At 42.0% G+C, this 23,250-nt stretch overlaps 1 protein-coding gene across 1 annotated transcript in view; it reads right to left on the minus strand.

Moving 5' to 3' along the window:
* HECW1 (HECT, C2 and WW domain containing E3 ubiquitin protein ligase 1) overlaps positions 1–23,250 on the minus strand; it is a 483,654-nt gene that overhangs the window by 123,452 nt on the left and 336,952 nt on the right. Inside the window, exons 8-10 of the mRNA XM_055590733.1 lie at positions 8,345–8,487; positions 5,425–5,525; positions 2,265–3,587 (exon numbers count right to left, since the gene is read on the minus strand). Of these exons, the coding sequence (XP_055446708.1) occupies positions 2,265–3,587; positions 5,425–5,525; positions 8,345–8,487 (1,567 nt within the window). The remainder of the gene's footprint in view (positions 1–2,264; positions 3,588–5,424; positions 5,526–8,344; positions 8,488–23,250) is intronic.

Genomic DNA, 23,250 nt, shown 5'->3' on the forward strand with positions numbered 1-23,250 from the left:
ACAAAGTAGATGAAGAAGACATCTCCACAAACTGCTGCAGATGCACCTGCGTGGCTGTGGGTATAGTACACCTTCCTCAGATAACCTCAGGAAAGAATTTGCAATCTGCAAAGTCACAGTGAGGGGAGAAGAGGGCACATGTGCGTGTAATCAGGCATACGTGTTTCTTCTGAGTAGGTGCTGAGTGGTGGTGAGTGGGGACAGATGCACCACTTTGACTTCATTAACCCCGGGGACTCCCTACCAAGCGAGAGAAGAACTGGCTGTAGCAGTCATGTGCCAGCATAGGTACAGCCTTCAGGAGATCAACAGTCCTTCCCAGGAATCCTTGTTTTGCTCCTAGTAATCACTATAGTGAAGCATATGTTCTTAACTTTTTTGGAGTTTACAATCTGCAAAAAATTTCAGGAATCTGGAAATTTCTTTAGAAACATAGACTTCCACTCTGGCCCTGAAAAGCTTTTTCATCCTTTGGTAAAGGGGATGGGTTCCCCACTGCTGGACTGTTAGACCTTCAAAGGCATGGGTAATATCTTTTTTTAAATATCAATGTATACTGAGTCAAGTTTCAATTACCCATGTGTGGACTGTCTCCTATCATTGGAGAGACATGGGTCCAAATATACCCATTGGCTACAACAGACTGACAGACTATAAATTCAGCTCTGTGGCTCTGGGGTAAAGATGGTTATTATACTTCTAAAGGTAAAAATGTTTTTTTTCTTTCTTAAAAAACACCCCTTTGATGAGAAGAGTTGCTTTGGTTTTGCGTCTTGACCTACAAAGCTTAAAATGTGTAGTATCTGGACCTTTATGAAAAAAGTTTTCCCAACTTTGGTCTGAAACATCTCTGGTAGCTCCCAGTTGTGCCCTCATATGGGTATATCCCCAAATTGCCTTATGATATACTTATTTTTAATTCTATTGTAATTATTGAGTGCCTTCCACACATAGCATCTGACCTAGAACACAGAGGAGACTCAACACCTCCCTATTAAAGAAAGGGTTGTCCACCCCATTCTCATACTCACGGGCGCTCTTCCATATTGTGTGGTATGTCACTATGGTTTACTGTATGGCACTCTGGTTTTCTTCCTGTGTTTCTTTGTTACCAGTTTCCTTGGGCTTCTCCTTATCCTATGTGCCACTTTCCCTCACCCCTTCTTTCTCCAAAATGTAGAACTGGGTACTTTTAAGTACTTAAGATTATTTCTTTTACACTCACGTATGTTCCTATAAAAATTTGCAGGTGCCAGGCATTTGCTTAGCAGACATAAAGAAGATATGAATTCTGGCCCTTGATGAGCTTACAATCTAGAGACAATACCACTGCATGTTGTTTGGAGGCTAATTTAAACAAATTAGAACAGCAAAATAGCAGAATCTATATTTTTCGCTTTTAAAACAGCTGAAATATTTCATATTACCATGTGACTTTTAAGTTATTTCCCTCAATGTCACTGTCACTTGACTGGCAGGTGGTTCCCAATTCTGGATTAGGAAATGCAAGTTAACTTTATATGTGCTTCCACAGGCATGACTAAGAAGAGAGGTCTTTGTTTAGGACACAGAATACATTTTTAGACTAAAAAGGGCACCTGTTGGATTAGAATCTTACTCGAGACAAAGTGATTTACACATTCATGGTATCCTTCCTTTGCATTAGCCAAAATAGCTCCCCAATCCCACAAAACAACACAAAACAAAACCAACAACAATAACAGAATCAAGTAGACAGAAATTATGACACATATATGTAGGCTATACATATTCATATGTACACAGGTTAAATTCTAAAACAGGTAAGATCAATGTTCTTCCACTTATATTAACATTTATTGCTAATCTTCGTAAGTTGTGGGGAGTCAGCAGATATTGACATATTACCCACTTAATGTTGCTCATATCATTTGATACTAGCTTTGATGCTCTTGCTGCTGTCAAGACTGGAGGGTAATATGTACCCTATAATCAGTGATTAGTTAAAACAGAGAGGCACACATACAAGTACACGCTCACATCCAACTAGTTGTCATTCCTGAGGTGTATCTGAGCGGTGGTGGGGTGTCAGCTACCCACAGTCTGGAATACTGACATACACATATACACATGCACACATATAAGTACAAGACAGGCACACGTGGCCACCGCAGCACCCTTATTTGGGACTGATCCTCTCCCTCTTGGTTTTAAACCATGTTGGTGAGACCTGCGTCCCCCTCGTGGTGGTCCTATTCTCACTCTGATGGGGTGTGAGGTCTAACCTTCTCTCCGACTGCTCGGCCCTGCCACGGGGGACTCCAGACCTTCCATGGTTCTGGCCATGCTCCCATCGGGGGCGGCCAGCTCGTCTTGCCATGGCCCTGCACCGTTGGCCGACTCCTGGTCCAGCTCTGGGCTCTGCACTGAGTCGGGCACTGACTCGAAGGCGCTGTTCTCCTCCTCCTCGTCGTCCTGCGAGGAGAAGACCGTGCTCTCGGAGATCTTGGCACTGTCCACCGAGGAGAAGCGGGTGTGGCTGGCAAACCTACTGCCGTTGTAGCAGGAGGGGCTGTAGCAGGAGGCGCTGTAGCAGGAGCTGCTGTAGCACGAGGAGCTGTAGCAGGAGGGGCTGCAGCAGGATGCGTCGCAGCAGCTGTGGTCTCCACCCTGCCGCGGGCTGGAGTCGCTCTCGCTCCCCGTGCTGGGGAGCGCGTCGCCATCCGGGGCTGAGCCGTTGGCCAAGCCCGAGTGGCCGAGGGGAGCTGTGCCTGGAGTGGCCCCCTCGGGGGCCTCTCCATCCTCTTCCAGGGGAGGAGGCTCCGCGGCGACCGTGTCCATCTCACTGAGCGCATCCTTCTCCGAGGCATCCTTGAGGGTGGCCTCCTCCTCGGCACCGTCGTCGTCGTCGTCCGCGCTGCCGCCCTGCGCCGAGGGCAGGCTGTGAAGCAGCGTGTGGATGCGGATGTAGTGGGTCCGCGGCGTCTCCGGCTCACCGCAGGCGGACGCGATCACCGTCTCCAGCTCGGACACAGGCAGGGAGCACGGCCTGGTTTTCCTCTTCACCGAGGCCCGCAGGTGCAGCCTGTCCTCCCCCTGCCCCAGGGCAGACACGTCCCCCTCTTCCTCCTCCACCTGCTCCTTCTCCTCCTCCTGTCCCCCAGCCCGACTCTCTGTGGCCCCTTCCTCAGCCACCGGCTCCCCAGGGCTGCTCGGGGCTTGACCGTCCTCCAGCAGCCCCGGGAGGGCCGCCTCCCCTCCCAGGTCCAGCCGCTCGGCCAGTTCTTCTGCACTTAGGGCGGGCTCTGTGTCCTCTGGCTCAGGGGCCAGCAGCTCCCCAGCCCCCTCAGGCCCCACAGAGACTGTGCCATCATCATCTCCTGCCTCGGTGGTACCTGCCGCTGCCTCAACCAGACTGGTAAGCTCCAGGCCCTCGATCTCTGGAGGGCCCACAGTGCTGCCCTGGCTCGGCTGCTCAGGCTTTGGGGTCCCTGAGGGCTCTGGTGCATCCGGGGGCTCCCCACAGCTGCTTGCCACCAGGTTAGTCATGGGGCTGTCCTGAATTTCCGCCGACTCAGGCTCGGTACTCAGGGAAATCTCCTCATCATCTGTGGACAAGAAGAAAATGTCACTGCAGTGTTAGTCTACTCCCGAGGATGTGTGAGCATCTTAGGGATTTCTGCCTTAGGATATTGCATGGAGGGGTTGATGAGTGTTTCCCATGGACCAAAGCTCTGCTAAAACCCATTCTGTAAGAAATGGTTCTCCTTATGCAATCACAATGTATTTGACAATTCTGTTTCAAGGGACTTCAGTTTTTGGTCAAAATGCCCAAATCCTAGTGCTACCCCTATTCTGGGCACAAAGTAGGTGCTTAATAATGTCTGTTATTCGGAAGACCTCAGGGATGAGAGGTGGGGTTTACAGTTCCTTGTTGGCTTCAGGCAGGGCTAATTATACTAGTTCAGAGTGTTTCCTATGGCTGAGTCCCCCAGTGTGGCAGAATGGGGTTCTTAGGTGACCAGAGAGAAGGAAAGGGGGCAACCACAGTCATTCAGTGGCTCAGAGCGGAAGCCTCCCAACATCTGGAGAATAATGAAGTGGGAAAGTAAACCAGGTCTGCATACCAAGCACCCATTCACGGAGCAGCAACCATGGTTCACCTCTGCCATCCCCCAGTTGCTCTACTGGATCCCTGCCAGATGTGGATTCCCAATTCAAGCCCTTGTGCTATCCACTCATTGAAGAAAAGCAATCTCTCTGGTGCACTGTAAAGCTATTCTCACTGCTACACTAAAGGAAGAATCAATTTTATTTTCAGGATGAGGAATGGCTGGATGTGAAAGGATGAAACAGTCAAGTGTTTCCTTACAATCTGCTTTGTAGACTGGGCACAGAAATGCGCAACTTTTGTTTGACAAAGGTGCAGTGATAAACTCCAGACCCTGCTTCTCAAAAGCCTTATTAGCTTTACTGGCAACTCATAAATGTGTTGCCAATAAAGTGGCAACTCACAACTCTCGGCATGATCTCTACCTGTGAGGGGGCTGCCAGAGAAGAGTCGGAGTGGGATTATGAGGCATCTTGTCAATCTTATTTGGAAATACGTTTTGGCTTGAAAAATTGAACACAGGATGATTCAAAAGTTTTCTGTCCAATTTACAATATTCATTTTTCCTGTGAGATTGTAAAAATCCACTGAGTAATCACAGTTTGACAGTGTGACATGTATCACATTCATTCATTCATTCATGTATGCAATGATTCAACATTTATTGATTAAGTCCTGTGTGGGTGTGGGTTGTGTTAGTTGTCAGTCATGTCTGACTCTTTGGGACCCCATGGACTGTATAGCCCACCAGGCTCCTCTATCCATCGAATTCTCCAGGCAAGAATACTGGAGTGGGTAGCCATTCCCTTCTCCAAGGGATCTTCCCGACCCAGGGATTGAACCCAGGTCTCTCACATTGCAGGCAGATTCTTTACTCTCTGAGCCACCAGGGTATTGGGAGTAAAATGTTAAGTTAGACATGGCTCCATACCTATGTTGACCTCTTTGTCAATCCCCACTCCACTGTCTAACCCTCTACCTTCAGGTCACTGGAACAAAGAGGAGCCTGCCAATCAAGGGGACAAAAGGGACTTCCCTGGCAGTTCAGTGGTTAGGGCTCCGTGCTTCCACTGTAGGGGTCCGGGTTCAATCCCTGGTCAGGGAACTGAGATCCCATGAGTCATGTGGCACCACCAAAAAATAAAAATAAAAAGGAGGGTAGCAACCTGGCTTGCAGAACAGATCACTGGCTTCTGGGCCTCAAATGGAGAAGACAGGTAGAGAACCACAAAACCTAGGACATGTCTGGAGAGAATCATGGTTATTATATTTTGGAGAAAGGAACCATCTATGACACTAGGCTAGGACAACACATGAAATACATGCCGAAATACCTGGGTGGATGGAGGAAGTGATCTCAAATCGGAATTGCAGCTGTCCACTCACGTGATCTGTTGGAAGCCTACGGCCAAGGGTGTAGCTGACCACCCTGTCCCTAGAAGGAAATAAGCACCATCACAGATCTGGTAAATACCTGTTCTCCTAAAGACCACACACTATGCCAGCAGGTGAGGCGCCCAAGCCCAGGGAGGCCCTGATATTAGGAGGTGATGTCTGCTCAGGACTATACAAGATGGTCTTAAGGAAAAGATGGGAAAGTACACTTGCTCAACAGCAATGAAAACTTCAATAAAATCCTTATCGAATAATCTAAGGCAGGGATCAGTAAACTACAGTCCATGGGCCAAATCTGGCCCATCACTTGTTTTCATAATGCTATGGGCTTTCTACATTTCTAAATGGTTAGAAAAAGCGCAGTAGAAGAGTAACATTTTGTGACATGTAACAATGATACGAAATTCAAATTTGTTTCCGCAAATAAAAGTTTTACTGGAACACAGTCATGCTTGTCAGTTTACTTCTTGTCTGGGCCGCTTTCATGCTACAGTTGCCGAGCTGAGTAGTTGGGACGGAAGCCATATGGCCTACACAGCCTGAAATATTTACTATCTGGCCCCTTACAGAGAGTTTGCCAACTTGTGTTTCAGAGAAAAGAAGAAGAAGAAAAAAAAAGACATGGATATCCTTTGCTTGCTTTTCCTATGCAGGCTGACATTTTCCGAATAAGCCCTTAATTATGGACAGGGCCAGCAGCAGATGCTTGTCTTGTAATAATCTAGCTAGCTAGCTAATTACTGCTATCTATCTATCTATGGAAGGATGTAACCCTGATTCCCAGAGACCCTGTGGAGTGCTTCAGAAAGAGACCTGCTGCAGAGCTGAGCAAAGCAAGACTTGTGGGCTTGGGTCCACTGGCCTGTGACTTCCAATTACACCAACTCCAGGGTCCCACAGAGAGACTCTGAAACTCCACCCTGGACCCTGGCACCACTCCCTTTGCTCACCCAAGGCAATTTTTAATTACTAGGAAGACAATTATCCAGAGAGAAATCAATCTGATAGTTTGCTATTATAGTTTCATCAACAATGCAGATTCAGCAGAATACAAGTTACCTTCCCTTGGCCTAAATAGGAAGAGTGACTACTCTGGGATATTCAGAAATGAACAAATCCATTCTACCCAGTAATAACAAAGACATATTCCAAAACCAGTTGTTACTTAGATAATTATGTATTCATCCCATTTATTCATTTGTGACATTCAAATAAAAAGGTAAATCACTGGCTAATAGTGTTCCAATGTTTTTTCCTAGAAAACACCAGCACTGTGAAACAACATATATCCCAGGGGTCCACTGATTTAGCATTTCTCTTTGGTAAGCCCTGGTTTCATATTTGGAGTTTCTAGGAAGTTCATTAAATAAAGCATTACATGCAGGAAAATTAGAATGAGCTAAAATATTGACAAGGGCTTTGGTCAATATTATGAGGTAGGTCTACTATGACCATAAGAAAGAGATCCTGAACCCCAAACCTAGTTGGAATCAGAGGAGGCCTAAAGACAATATTAGATAGTGAGACCACTTTATCAACAAATATTTTGTGAGCCCCTGCAATGTAAAAAAGTGCTGCAGGTGAAACATAGCATGTAATGCATACCCCTGCCTTTAAATAGCTTATACCAGTTGGGGGCATGAGACTGGCAAAGAGTTCTTTACGTAAAGAGTTCCAGGCAGCGGTGATATTTCCAATATGAAGCTGAGGCGGGTGAGAGTAGAGGACTTGAGGAGAGAGACAGTAAAAGGCAGATGGCTGAGGGCTGGGATGTTACAGGCAAAGGAATCAAGGGCACCTTCCGAGCAGCCTTTATTTTAAAAGGCATACAGTTTGCTATTTTAAAAATGAACAGTTTGGAATCATTTAGTCCCTATGTGCCATGGAGAGCTTTATATTCTTTATGTATATTCTTGTTTTAGTGGAAAATGCAAACATCTTGTTTGACACATAACTGTAGCCTCGTAAATGTCAGCTCTCTGCTATAAGGCTCTGATTACATGTCCTTGTATCATTCTAAGTGTTGCACTGAGGCATATCCATGACCAGAGAACCACATACAGCTTTTCAAATATAGTTGCTATTACCTATAGAAATGCATATTATGTGCAAGGATTTTTATCTGGTCAGAGGTTAATGAGAATTCTGAGTATTATTTATTTATTTACTTTATTTTTTGACCACATTGCATGGCACGCGGGATATTAGTTCCCTGATCAGGGATTAAACCTGGGCCCCCTGCATTGGGAGTGTGGAATCTAAACCACTGGATCACCAGGAAAGTCCCAGGAACATTGAATGGACATGAATATAGAAGATACAAAATGCAGGTCATATACAACTGTGTGAGCAGCATAATTGTGGTTAATCCATAAGGATTTTAAAATTTTTTACATCTTTTAAAATTTTACACATCTTTTCTAGCATTTTCTATAAATACTAGCATTTTTTAAGGCACTCTAGTCTAGTAACCCAGTATTTCATCTTTTTATGGAAATGTCACAAATGATTAAATCCTACACACAAGACAGGCATGTGAATGAAATGATATCCTTCGTGGTAAAACAAATTTTAATTTCTATCTGTACAGAAAAAAAATGCTGCAGCAAGGCCTTCTTTCACTAGCATCTTAGAAATTTTTACTGTTCTGCATAAGTAATCAGAGGTAAACAAACTAGGGGAAAAAGAAGGGTCTGTTAAATAAAATCTTATAGCTTGAACAACGTAGTAATGGGAGAAGCCAAGGAAATACAGCACCAGTATTTCAGTTTGAGTCTCTATGAGGCTGTATTGTTGCCTTTCTTGGGCCTGGCCTGCTGGCTGATGCCTAGTGATTCAGAGCTCTTGGTCAAGGTTTACCCTATGGCATGTCTTTCCAGGAGTCTTTGAACAGGCATTGACAGCTTTCCCAAAAAGCGCTTGATGATGGGGCGGCTCTTGGCAAACTTGTCCTTCACTTCAATTTCCAGCACATCAGTGGGCAAGGACACAAAGCTGAATTGCTACAATGAAAAAACACATGACATCAATTACCTGTGAGGTGTGAGGGGTGGCCAATCCCCAGTCCATCTGCTTTGAATGATGTCATTGTCAAACACCCCCACAGCAATCTTTCTCTCTCTCTCTACTTGCCAACCTAAGTGTATCCACCTATCTCAAGGTTTTAGAAATGCTGTAAACTCTGTTTATTCCAGAAGTGAATAATTGCCACAATGAGATACCTCCTCAGTGCTTAAGAATAAGGTTCTTTTCTTTCTTTTTTGGCCATTTGGATTGCGGGATATTAGTTCTCTGACCAGGGATCAAACCTGTGCCCAGGGCCATGGAATCTCTGAGTCCTAATCACTGGACTGCAATGGAATTCCCTAAAAATAAGGTTATTCTCTGACATTCAAATAATAAAATCAACCATAAAGGGAAAGAATGCTACCCAGGCCTCACCATACTTGACTGAAGTTACCAACATAGCTTCAGAAAGAACAAGCAAAACTCACCTACAATTAAGGAAATGCACTTGGAATCAACACCATAACATTTTTTTTTCATGATTATAATGGCAGAGATTTTTTAAAGTTTGTTCATACACTGCCTCTGGTCAGTGGGAAGAGACAAGAACTCTCACTCTGTGTTGATGGACATGCACATTGATTCGACCCTTGGAAAGGAAATTGGCAATATTTCAGTTCAGTTCAGTTGCTCAGTCATGTCTGACTCTTTACGACACCATGGACTTCAGCACGCCAGGCTTCCCTGTCCATCACCAACTCCAGAAGCTTGCTTGAACTCATGTCCATCATATTGCTGATGCCAGCCAACCATTTCATCCTCTGTCGTCCCCTTCTCCTCCTGCCTTCAATCCTTCCCAGCATCAGGCTCTTTTCCAATAAGTTAGTTCTTAACATCAGGTGGCCAAAGTGTTGGAGTTTCAGCTTCAACATCAGTCCTTCCAATGAATATTCAAGACTGATTTCATTTATGATGGACCAGTTGGATCTCCTTGCAGTCCAAGGGACTCTCAAGAGTCTTCTCCAACACCACAGTTCAAAAGTTATCAATTCTTTGGTGCTCAGCTTTCTTTATGGTCCAACTTTCACATCCATACATGACTACTGGAAAAACCATAGTTTTGACTAGATGGACCTTTACTGACAAAGTAATGTCTCTGCTTTTTTAATACATTGTTTAGGTTGGTCATAGCTTTTCTTCCAAGGAGCAAGCATCTTTTAATTTCAAGGCTGCAGTCACCATCTGCAGTGATTTTGGAGCCCCCCAAAATAAAGTCTGCCACTGTTCCCATTGTTTCCCCATGTATTTGCCATGAAGTGATTGAACTGGATGCCATGATCTTAGTTTTCTGAATGTTGAGTTTTAAGTCAACTTTTTCACTTTCCTCTTTCACTTTCATCAAGAGGCTCTTTAGTTCTTGTTCGCTTTCTGCCGTAAGGGTGGTGTCATCTGCATATCTGAGGTTATTGATATTTCTCCCGGCAATCTTGATTCCAGCTTGTGCTTCATCCAGCCCAGCATTTTGTATGATGTACTCTGCATATCTGTTAAATAAGCAGGGTGACAGTATACAACCCTGACTTACTCCTTTTCCTATTTGAAACCAGTTTGTTGTTCCATGTCCAGTTCTAACTGTTGCTTCTTGACCTACAAACAGATTTCTCAGGAGGCAGGTCAGGTGGTCTGGTATTCCCATCTCTTTAAGAACTTTCCACAGTCTGTTGTGATCCACACAGTCAAAGGCTTTGGCATAGTCAATAAAGCAGAAGTAGATACTTTTCTAGAACTCTCTTGCTTTTTCAATGATCCAGCCGATGTTGGCAATTTGATCTCTGGTTCCTCTGCCTTTTCTAAAACCAGCTTGAACATCTGGAAGTTCACGGTTCACATATTGCTGAAGCCTGGCTTGGAGAATTTTGAGCATTACTTTACTAGCATGTGAGATGAGTGCAATTGTGCAGTAGCTTGACCATTCTTTGGCATTGCCTTTCTTTGGGATTGGAATGAAAACTGACCTTTTCCAGTCCTGTGGCCACTGCTGAGTTTTCCAAATTCGCTGGCATATTGAGTGCAGCACTTTCACAGCATCATCCTTTAGGATTTGAAATAGTTCAGCTGGAATTCCATCACCTCCACTAGCTTTGTTTGTAGTGATGCTTCCTAAGGCCCACTTGACTTTGCATTCCAGAATGTCTGGCTTTAGATGAGTGATCACACCATTGTGATTATTTGGGTCATGAAGATCTTTTTTGTATAGTTCCTCTGTGTATTCTTGCCATCTCTTCTTAATATCTTCTGCTTCTGTTAGGTTCATACCATCTCTGTCCTTTATTGAGCCCATCTTTGCATGAAATATTCCCTTGGTATCTCTAATTTTCTTGAAGAGAGCTCTAGTCTTTCCCATTTTATTGTTTCCCTTTATTTCTTAACATTTATCACTGAGGAAGGCTTTTTTATCTCTCTATGTGATTTTTCTGAACTCTGCATTCAAATGGCTTTATCTTTCCTTTTCTCCTTTGTCTTTTGCTTCTCTTCTTTTCTCAGTTGTTTGTAAGGCCTCCTCAGAAAACCATTTTGCTTTTTTGCATTTCTTTTTCTTGGGGATGTTCTTGATCACTGCCTCCTGTATAATGTCATTAACCTCCATCCATAGTCCTTCAGGCACTCTGTCTATCAGATCTAATCCCTTGAATCTATTTGTCACTTTCACTGTATAATTGTAAGGGATTTAATTTTAGGTAATACCTGAAAGGTCTGGTGGTTTTCCCCACTTTCTTCAATTTAAGTCTGACTTTTGCAATAAGGAGTTCATGATCTGAGCCACAGACGGCTCCTGATCTAAATTTTGCTGACTGTATAGAGCTTCTCCATCTTTGGCTGCAAAGAATATAATCAATCTGATTTCGGTATTGACCATCTGGTGATGTCTATGTTTAGAGTCTTCTCTTGTGTTGTTGGGAGAGGGTGTTTGCTATGACCAGTGTGTTTTCTTGGCAAAACTCCATTAGCCTTTGCCCTGCTTCATTTTGTTCTCCAAGGCCAAATTTGCCTGTTATTCCACGTATCTTTTGACTCCCTACTTTTGCATTCTAGTCCCCTATGATGAAAAGGACATCTTTTTTGGGTGTTAGTTCTAGAAGGTCTTGTAGGTCTTCATAGAACTGTTCAGCTTCTTCAGCACTACTGGTTGGGACAGAGACTTGGATTACTGTGATTTTGAATGGTTTGCCTTGGAAATGAACAGAGATCATTCTGTCATTTTTGAGATTGCACCCAAGTACTGCATTTTGGACTCTTTTATTGACTATGAGGGCTACTCCATTTCTTTTAAAGGATTCTTGCCCATAGTAGTAGATATAATGGTCATCTTGAGTTAAATTTGCCCATTCCAGTCCATTTTAGTTCATGATTCCTAAAATGTCAGTGTTCACTCTTGCCATCTCTTGTTTGACCACTTCCAATTTACCTTGATTCATGGACCTAACATTCCAGGTTCCTATGCAATATTGTTCTTTACTGCATCGGACTTTACTTTCATCACCAGTCACATCCACAACTGGGCGTTGTTTTCGCTTTGGCTCTGTCTATTCATTCTTTCTGGTGTTATTTCTCCACTCTTCTCCTGTAGCATATTGGGCACCTACTGACATGGGCCAGGAGTTCATCTTTCAGTGTCATATCTTTTTGCCTTTTCATACTGCTCATGGGGTTCTCAAGGCAAGAATATGGAAGTATTCTGCCATTGTCTTCTCCTGTGGACCACATTTTGTCAGAACTCTCCACCATGACCCATCTGTCTTGGGTGGCCCTACGTGGCATGTTTCATAGTTTCATTGAGTTAGACAAGGCTGTGGTCCATGTTATCAGTTTGACTAGTTTTTTTTGTGATTGTGGTTTTCATTCTGTCTGCCCTCTGATGGATAAGGATAAGAGGCTTATGGAAGCTTCCTGGATGGAGAAACTGACTGTGGGGGAACTTGGGTCTTGTTCTGATGGATGGGAAAATGCTCAGTAAATCTTTAGTCCAATTTTCTGTCCTTGGGCAGCGCTGTGTTCCCTCCCTGTTGTTTGACCTGAGACCAAACTATGGTGGAGGTAATGAAGATAATGGCAACCTCCTTCAGAAGGTACCCTTCATGCACTGCTGCACTCAGTGCCCCTGACCCTGTAGCAGGCCACTGCCAACCCACACCTCTGCTAGAGACTCCCAGACACTCACAGGTAAGTCTGGGTCAATCTCTTGTGGGGTCACTGCTCCTTTCTCCTGGGTCTTGGTGCGCACAAGGTTTTGTTTGTGCCCTCCAAGAGTCTGTTTCCCCAATCCTGTGGAAGCTATGTAATCAAATCCCACTGGCCTCCGAAGTCAAAGTCCCTGGGGGTTCTCAGTCCCTTTGCTAGATCCCCACATTGGGAAATCTGTTGTGGTTCCTAGAACTTTCTTAACAGTGCAAAAATTTATTTGGTATAATTGTTCTTCAGTTTGTGATAATATTTATTGGCATTTAAATTACAAATTCCCTTTAACCCAGAATTATACTTCTAGGACTTTTCCTTCTGGATTAACTTGCATGAGTGTTCAAAATTATGTTTTTTTATAAGGATGTTCAATGAGCATTATTAACCATCATAAAAGGCTGGAAAAATGTAAAAAATATCTAGCAATAGGAAGCCAGCTAAATGAAGGATGGTAAATCTTTGAAATGCAGAACTCTGCTGGCATTAAAAAGAAATAGGTAAATAAATGTTCTCTGACATGAAATGACATGTGACATATTAAGTGAAAAAAAGGCAAGATGTGAATAAAAATGTGAAGAGTGGGAACCCATTTTTACTTTGAATTGCAGAGAAAAGGCCTTGAGGGTATGTGGGCTCCTGGGGGTGGGAGAGGGGGAGAAAGCAGATCTTTTTCATTTTATTCTACACTATTCATTTTTTATTCAGCATACTGTAGGGCTTTTAAAATAAGAGCAGCAACAATTGAAGGAGGACTGTGAACGTCAGAAGATGGATGTCTTGGCTAGAAACTGTAGAAAAGGAGAAAGAGGTAAATGCTTTCTTTGCCCAGTTCAGCCCTATCTGGGGTGGGGAAGGTCTTGATGACACATTACAGTATCCTTGATCAAGGGTTGTGAAACAGGTAAAATATATTTATTTTCTTCCATTCTGATTAATTCCTAACAGTAATCTTTTTTACTTTAGTTGATTTTTAATTTTAGAGGTTAAATATTAGTATATCAGGTATGCCAATGTTAATATCAGTCAGGATGGGCTGAGGCACAGTGCAGTAATGACCAAATTCCAAGTCTCAGTGACTTACAGCAGCAAAGCTTTGTTCCTTGCTCACACTGGCTCTGTGGCTGGCAAAGGAAAGTGCTCATTAGTCACTCAGGGAGCCAGGCTGATGGAGTGGACACGCTCTCAAACATTACCAGCCACAGTGACAGAAGGAAAGAGAACTCTTGAGGGTCTTTCTGTTGCAAATAAGTGCTCACTTTCAAACCCGAGTCTTCATCACAGCTAGACACACACCCCAGCCACCCACAGAGAACAGGAGGTGTGATGTTACCATGTGTCTGGGAGATACAGAACAAAAATATTTGGCAAACAGCAATAATGACTTCCATGTGCACCATGTGGTGCTTCTAATTTCCATTACAAATTAGTTTTAGTTAACATCTATATAATTCATATGATATCACTCATATGTGGAATCTAATTTTTTTTTAGTTTTATTTATTTATTTTATTTTCTTAATTATCTAGTTTTTTTTTTTTTACTTTACAATATTGTATTGAAGTGATACAAATGAACTTATTTACAAAATAAGTCTGTTCTGAAACAGACTTACAGATATCAAAAACAAACTTATGGTTACCAAATAGGAAATGTATGGTGGAGGGAGGGAAGTATCAGGAGCTTGGAATGAACATACAGACACTACTGTACATAAGACAGATAACCAGGGAATTCCCTTGTTGTCCAGTGGAAAGGACTTGGTACTTTCATTTCTGTGGGCCCCATGTTCAATTCCTGGTCACAGAACTAAGATCCCACATGCAGTGTGGCCAAAAAAAAAAAAAAAAAGATAACCAACAAGGACCTGTGGGAATTCTATTCAATATGAGAAAAGAATATAAAAAAGAATGAATACATTTATATGCATAACTGAATCACTTTGCTGTAACACCTGAAACTAACACAATATTGAAAATCAACTATACTCCAATAAAACTTTTAAAAATTAACTAAAAAAAGTACCCAAAACATCTATGTAATTCCCAAGAATCAATAATTTATGGCACCGACAAAACTGGATTTACAGACACGCTAAGCTTGAGGATGAAACTCAGGAACTGGATTCTCCTCCAAGCTGGCCTGACTGCATGAGCATCCAGGCTGCCTAACTATCTCATGTCCCAAAACTTCCATATCTTCTGCCCAGTAATTCTATTCTGAAGTGTACTATAATGGACCTCCTAATGCTCGACCATAGACTCAAGTGCATTGCAGTAGATGTAGATGATAGAATAGTTTATAATTTTCTAAATCACAATAATATATGATTATACTAAATATGCAATTACAATTATGACACATTAAATGACAAGATAGAAAATGTTTGTTTTCCAATGCTAAGTGACAAAAGCAGGAAACATATAACTCATGATCACAATAATGTGAGTGAAATGAATAGAAAAAAGACTGGAAAGAATCACAACAAATTTTAATAGCAGTTGCTTTACCGAGTAAGATTTTGCCCCCGTACCATTTTTCCTCTGATGAGCATGAATTATTTTTATATTGAAAAGCATAATCACTTTTAAAAAAACAAGAGTATTTCTGGCTCTAGTAGCCTATATGGGACATGGAAGTCAGCTTACCAAGACATACTCTGAAACTTGGCAGCAAATCCTGAGTCCTTTCCTCCCTTCACAAAGTCTTCCTTCTCAGCCTCTCTTCCCATATCCACCCCTTCATCAATGGCGTCAGACCTTCCCCACTATGCCCTTACTTCCATGCCATGGTTTACTGGAGTCTATATAAACCCTCAGCTAGGCTAGGTCTCTGTTTTAAATTGTTACTGGAGTATAGTTAAGATGCAATGTTGTGTTAGTTTCAGGTGTCCAGCAAAAGCGAATCAGTTATACATATATCTATTCTTTTTCAGATTCTTTCTCCATATGGGTTATTACAGAACATTATACAGGTCACTTTATATTTTTAGTGTATTAACTGTTTAAAAATTTTTAAATATAACTGTTTAGAATGTCTGTAAATAAATGGCTGCAGAATTTTTAGAGAATCCTGCTTCTGACCTACACTAACGCAGCAATACTGCCTTCCCCTCCCCCCATAAATGGTAATTCTTGATTGTCCCCTTTAACCACTGAAGATCCTCTGGAGAAGGGGATGGCAATCCACTCCAGTATTCTTGCCTGGAGAATTCCATGGACAGAGAAGCCTGGTGGGCTACAGTTCGTGGGGTCGCAAAGGGTTGAACACGACTGAGTGACTAACACACACACACACAGGTCAGGTTCTTTTAAGAACCACTGAGCACCTCTAAAAATGTAAAACCTGTCTATTCCTGAGCAAACTACTTGTGCCCATGAGCCTTTGGCCAGGGTGATGAATTCTGTCTGGCTGCTGACCTGGCTCCTTCTTTGAGCCCTTGAAGAACTTGTGGAGTGAGGTGGACTTGGCTTTTTTTCTACATGTGCACATCTCAGTTCTTGACTTTTTTATGCATGACCTCACTGAACCTTAGCTTCTTCCACTGTAGACTGGGAAAAGAAGGTCCATGTCCTGTTAGATGAAACTGCATCCTTCCCTCTTTATAACCAGACTCTACCTGCCCTGTCTTCTAGCATCTCCTTCTCCTGATTCTCTAATTTCTTTCAAATTTATTACCTTATTTCATATATGGTCAAGCCAGAAGGCAGACAGATCAGGTGAGACAATTGAGAAATGAGGAGGAATCCTGGCAGGCAAGGAGGAAAAGGCAGCACATATGTGGACAGGCTAAACATCAGTGAGAGCTATGGCATGTGGGAAAGAAGAGGGCACAGGTTTCCAGGACTGGGTTTGCAAGATTGATGGCATGTGGGAGGATGAATAGCTGGAAGAGAGGGGCTGAGTGACTGGATTTCTCAAAGCAATGAATAGAAATAGGGGTTGGGTATGGAAGAATATTAGATTGTAAAGAGAGACCTGGAGAGCTTGTGATGTTTTCACATGCTCTTTTGTATAAGCACTGGAATGGATGACTGGAATGGAAATAAGGTCAATGAGTTTGAGGAGGTTGAGGAAATAGGATGTCTGATAGGTCATTCATGTGGAAACTGATCATCCAGGACAACGGCTGGTCTTGGGTAGAAAGGGAAGATAGTGCCACAGATAGAAAGGACGAATTGTAGCTGAGTAACAAATGGGACCCATTGCTGCCTTGATGTAACCACGGCAATAAGGACATCAATGTGAGAAAGGATACCATAATCAAAAAGGAAGAAATAGTTGTGAGAAGTTTCAGAGACATATTCAGCATGATTTGGAAAGTATTTTCACTTACACATTTAGGTACAGGTATGAGAAAAGAAGATCCCAGTCTGAGAGAGCACAAGTACTGTTGATTCATTTATGTCCACTTACAAACTTATGGAATTTGGGAAAGGTTGAGAATTGAAAAGTGGTAGCAATGGTTAACTTGTTTTGGGTCATGTTACATTTGAAGAGGTAGGAGGATGCTGAGGAGTAGGGCAGGAATAATAACTTGAAGCCATGATTGGATGCCTGGTGATGCGGGGAAGGAGTGGTCCTAATTGTTGTGTGAAATGGGTTATGATATGCAGTTAAAGGGGCATCTAATTTTGCCTCTCTTCTCTTGTAGACATAAGGGGAAAATAAAATACCAACTCCATTCACAAGAGGCTTCCTGGTGCCATTCAGTCAACACTATTATTAATTACTAATGAAAGTTAAATGGACTAGGCTTGGTGTTTCCTGTGCAAAAGTTTACAAAGGAGAAGGAAAGCATGAAGGGAGTAAATGGAGCATGCAAACTGCAGCTACTCTTTAGAGCTATGCATGCTATATGACTTTCAATTCAGGCAGCACTATTCATTGAGTTTAAAAAATGAACTTAAAAATAGTGTTGCCTAAAGTCAACAAAAGATGGAAAAACAATTTCACTAGCAGAGCAATCACTGAATCAAGAGCAATATTTTTTTCTCTCTCACTAGCAACAGGGTTTCATATTAAGAGGTGATGCTCCTGGATTCTGGGTGTAGGAGACCTGCCTCCAAGCAGTGTGCAGCCTGACTCTATTCTGGGAAAGATGTGCCAGAATCCTGCTGGGAAGCAAGCCTTGTATCTGCAGGAGATCTAATTGCTTTGAATCATAAAGGCTGCTCTTATAAATTTGTGATCTTTTACTTCTTCCTTTGGGTTAATATACAAAATATATAAAGAACTCATAAACCTCAAAAACAAAAATCCAACCAATTAAACAATGGCCAATGAACCCGAATAGACATTTTTCCAAAGGCATACAAATGATCAACAGGGACATGAAAAGGTATTCTGCATCACTAATCATCATGAAATACAAAGGAATAAGTAGATATCACCTTGTGCCTATTAAGATGTCTATTAAAAAGATAAGCAATAACAAATGTTTGTAAGGATGTGGAGAAAATGTAATCCTTGTACATTGTTGGCGAGTATATAAACTGGTACAAGTACTGTGGAAAACAGCATACAGGTTCCTTAAGAAACTAAAAGTGGAACTTTCATGTAATTCAACAATCCTATTTCTGGGTATATATCCAAAGGAAAATCAATAACTCAAAGAGATATCTAAATTACCATGTTCACTGAAGCATTTTTCATAATAGCCAATGTATGAAAACAACCTAAGTGTCCATTGACAAATAGACAAAGGAGATGATCTATACGTGTGTGTGTATACAGTAGAATATTATTCAGCCATAAAATAGAATGAAATCCTGCCATTTGCAACAACGTGGATGAACCTGGAGGGCATTATGTTAAGCAAAATGAGCCAAAGACAAATAGCGCATGACATATGTGGAATTAAAAAAACAAGAGTTGAATTCATAGAGAGTTGAATGGTAATTGCCAGGGTCTGAGAGAGAGAGAGGGGAAGTTGGGAGAGGCTGCCGGGGTACAAACTTACAGTTATAACTAAATCTTAGAATCTAATGTAGAATATGATGATCATAGCAATACTTTTGTATAATTGAAACTTTCTAAGAGAATAAAACTTAAGCATTCTCAACTGAAAAAAAAGGTAAAAAAAATATTTGAAAGAGTATATAGGATGCTATGTGAAGTCAAGTGGGCCTTAGGAAGCACCACTACGAACAAAGCTAGTGGAGGTGATAGAATTCCAGTTGAGCTATTTCAAATCCTGAAAGATGATGCTGTGAAAGTGCTGCACTCAATATGCCAGCAAATGTGGAAAACTCAGCAGTGGCCACAGGACTGGAAAAGGTCAGTTTTCATTCCAATCCCAAAGAAAGGCAATGCCAAAGAATGCTCAAACTACCACACAATTGCACTCATGTCACACGCTAGTAAAGTAATGCTTAAAATTCTCCAAGCCAGGCTTCAGCAATACATGAACAGTGAACTTCCAAGATGTTCAAGCTGGTTTTAGAAAAGGCAGAGGAACCAGAGATCAAATTGCTAATATCTGCTGGATCATGGAAAAACCAAGAGAGTTCCAGAAAAACATCTATTTCTGCTTTATTGACTATACCAAAGCCTTTGACTGTGTGGATCACAATAAACTGTGGAAAATTCTGAAAGAGATGGGAATACCAGACCACCTGTCCTGCCTCTTGAGAAATCTGTATGCAGGTCAGGAAGCAACAGTTTAGAACTGGACATGGAACAACAGACTGGTTCTAAATTGGAAAAGGAGTACATCAAAGCTGTATATTGTCACCCTGCTTATTTAATTTCTATGCAGAGTACATCATGAGAAACACTGGACTGGAAGAAGCACAAGCTGGAATCAAGATTGCTGGGAGAAATATCAATAACCTCAGATATGTAGATGACACCACCCTTATGGCAGAAAGTAAAGAAGAACTAAAGAATGCCTTGAAAGTGAAAGTGGAGAGTGAAAAAGTTGGCTTAAAGCTCAACATTCAGAAAATTAAGATCATGGCATCCGGTCCCATCACTTCATGGCAAATAGATAGGGAAACAGTGGCTAACTTTGTTTTTTCTGGGCTCCAAAATCACTGCAGATGGTGATTGCAGCCATGAAATTAAAAGATGCTTACTCCTTGGAAGGAAAGTTATGACCAACCTAGATAGCATATTGAAAAGCAGAGACATTACTTTGTCAACAAAGGTCCGTCTAGTCAAGGCTATGGTTTTTCCTGTGGTCATGTATGGATGTGAGAGTTGTACTATAAAGAAAGCTGAGTGCCAAAGAATTGATGATTCTGAACTGTGGTATTGGAGAAGACTCTTGAGAGTCCCTTGAACTGCAAGGAGATCCAATCAGTCCATCCTAAAGGAGATCAGTCATGGCTGTTCACTGGTAGGACTGATATTGAAGCTGAAACTCCAATACTTTGGCCACCTGATGCAAAGAGATGACTCAGTTGAAGAGACTCTGATGCTGGGAAAGATTAAGGGCAGGAGGAGAAGGGGGTGACACAAGATGAGATTGTTGGATGGCATCAGTGACTCAACGGACATGGGTTTGGGTGGACTCCAGGAGTTGGTGATGGACAGGGAGGCCTGCATGCTGTGGTTCATGGGGTTGCAGAGAGTCGGACATGACTGAGCGACTGAACTGAATTGAACTTACAGGATGCTATGTGACCTCAGATTTGGCATTTCTGTGCTCATAGAAAATGTTAGGTCACTAAGTGATCCACACCTATCCAGTTCCAGTTCAGTCGCTCAGTCATGTCCGACTCTTTGAGACCCCATGAATCCCAGCACGCCAGGCCTCCCTGTCCATCACCAACTCCCAGAGTTCACTCAAACTCACGTCCATCAAGTCAGTGATGCCATCCAGCCATCTCATCCTCTGTAGTCCCCTTCTCCTCCTGCCCCCAATCCCTCCCAGCATCACAGTCTTTTCCAATGAGTCAACTCTTCACATGAGGTGGCCAAAGTACTGGAGTTTCAGCTTCAGCATCATTCCCTCCAAAGAAATCCCAGGGCTGATCTCTTTCAGAATGGACTGGTTGGATCTCCTTGCAGTCCAAGGGACTCTCAAGAGTCTTCTCCAACACCACAGTTCAAAAGTATCAATTCTTCGGTGCTCAGCCTTCTTCACAGTCCAACTCTCACATCCATACATGACCGCAGGAAAAACCATAGCCTTGACTAGACGGACCTTTGTTGGCAAAGTAATGTCTCTGCTTTAGAATATGCTATCTAGGTTGGTCATAACTTTCCTTCCAAGGAGTAAGCATCTTTTAATTTCATGGCTGCAGTCACCATCTGCAGTGATTTTGGAGCCCAAAAAGTAAAGTCTGACACTTTCCACTGTTTCCCCATCTATTTGCCATGAAATGATGCGACCAGATGCCATGATCTTCGTTTTCTGAATGTTGAGCTTTAAGCCAACTTTTTCACTCTCCACTTTCACTTTCATCAAGAGGCTTTTGAGTTCCTCTTCACTTTCTGCCATAAGGGTGGTGTCATCTGCATATCTGAGATTATTGATATTTCTCCCAGCAATCTTGATTCCAGCTTGTGCTTCTTCCAGTCCAGCATTTTTCATGATGCACTCTGCATAGAAATTAAATAAGCAGGGTGACAACATACAGCCTTGACGTACTCCTTTTCCTATTTGGAACCAGTCTGTTGTTCCATGTCCAGTTCTAACTGTTGCTTCCTGACCTGCATACAGATTTCTCAAGAGGCAGGACAGGTGGTCTGGTATTCCCATCTCTTTCAGAATTTTCCACAGTTTATTGTGATCCACACAGTCAAAGGCTTTGGCATAGTCAATAAAGCAGAAATAGATGTTTTTCTGGAACTCTCTTGGTTTTTCCATGATCCAGCGGATATTAGCAATTTGATCTCTGGTTCCTCTGCCTTTTCTAAAACCAGCTTGAACATCAGGAAGTTCACGGTTCATGTATAGAGATGGGCTAAAAGTTGAGGCCAGAACCCCTACTCTTCCCTCTACCATCTAGAAGCCCATAAATTGAGAAAATCTCTATCTCCCCCTTTCCCAATCATAGTTCCCAACAATTGAGCCATTATGCCTGTAGGAAAAGATGAGGGGATCCCCAGACACCTACAGTGATTTCATTTCTCTTGAAGGTGTTGGAATGGGGGGAAGGGAGAAAAGAACAGAGTATGTCTCCTTTCAGTCCCAGACCCTCAAACCAGAATCCTGGTCTATGATGAATAGGAGGAAAAGAGATTTAAACTGAGCACGAAACTAGACTTGATTGGATTATCTACAACTAAAAGTGATCAGAAAGTTATAGCATATGGCCAAGACATCTTTAAGAGATAGTTGACCATGGCTGAATGCAGAGGCTGGAAGATTAACAAATGATTATGATATCACACCACTGAATTGAGGCAACTCAACTAAGCAGACTGTGTATCTACCCATCTATCTATCTATAGTGTGTGGTTTGGCAGGCATATAAAATATCTGTTTCTCAAATATTTTCTTGGTTATTTTAGCTGGGTTTGAAACCTTACTGCTGACTCCATCATTATGAATCTACCATCTACTGTTCCACACTATGTATGGGCTGGATAATTACCCCTTTCACTTACCCTGTAAGTCACTGGACTTGCACTGTATTTCTTCTGTATGTCTCTCTGACAGATATACTAAGTTATAGCCATACCCACTAAGTGCCTCCCTTAAATAAAATATTCTTTTAGCCAAAGTTGGATACAGCCTAAATATTAACCATAAGCTTTTACAAAAATAAAATCTCAGAAAATGTGAGATTAGCTAATTAATCATGGAATTACTATAATAATAATTTTGTAATACATGAAATCAATAGCTTAAACACAGTAATTCAGTCATTACAAGATTTCAAAATAAGTCATTGATAAAATGACAAGAACTCTATTAATTTTCCTTTGATATTTTTAACTTAAGATGCTGTTGTTTATATTGACTTTTGTTTGTATTCCTTTATTAACTTTATTCTAGGCTAATTATCCAAAGTACTTAAAAAAGGCTGAGAAAGCAAAATAAATTAAAGCCTGTTATAACTTGAGATTTTTTCACTGGGCACAGCATTACTTCCTGCAATACAAGTCTGATAGAGAAAAAGATGGGGACCTAGTAGAGCCCCAGAAGAAAGGAATCAGTCAGAAATGGGCCTTGCTGAAGTGGACTTTCTGCTCAGTAAGGAAAGAGAGTCCAAAGAATTTGGCCATTTCTATTAATATGACTTAGTCCCTATTGGCTATTTCTTTTTCATTTTTTAAATGTGGCCAGTTTGTACAGATCGGCCAAGGACGACTGCATACCATTTCTGAAATTCCATGGGTTTTTCTTCCACCTGCCTGCCTGTTCCTTTTAGGAACCAACTGATCCTGGTTCCTAAACCCATGTCTTTGACTCATCTATTGTTGATTTCTATTTTTCTCAAGGCTGCATGCTCAGAAATCCACTTTGATAGATTCTGCCTGACTCTAGCCTTACCTTTGATTTTTCCTATCAGCCAAAATATAACGTTGCTGCTGGTGTTGGTCTTTAGCTTAATAAATTTCAATCTATG

This window comes from Bubalus kerabau, chromosome 8 (assembly GCF_029407905.1).
Source record: "Bubalus kerabau isolate K-KA32 ecotype Philippines breed swamp buffalo chromosome 8, PCC_UOA_SB_1v2, whole genome shotgun sequence".
Classification (NCBI taxonomy): domain Eukaryota; kingdom Metazoa; phylum Chordata; class Mammalia; order Artiodactyla; family Bovidae; genus Bubalus; species Bubalus kerabau.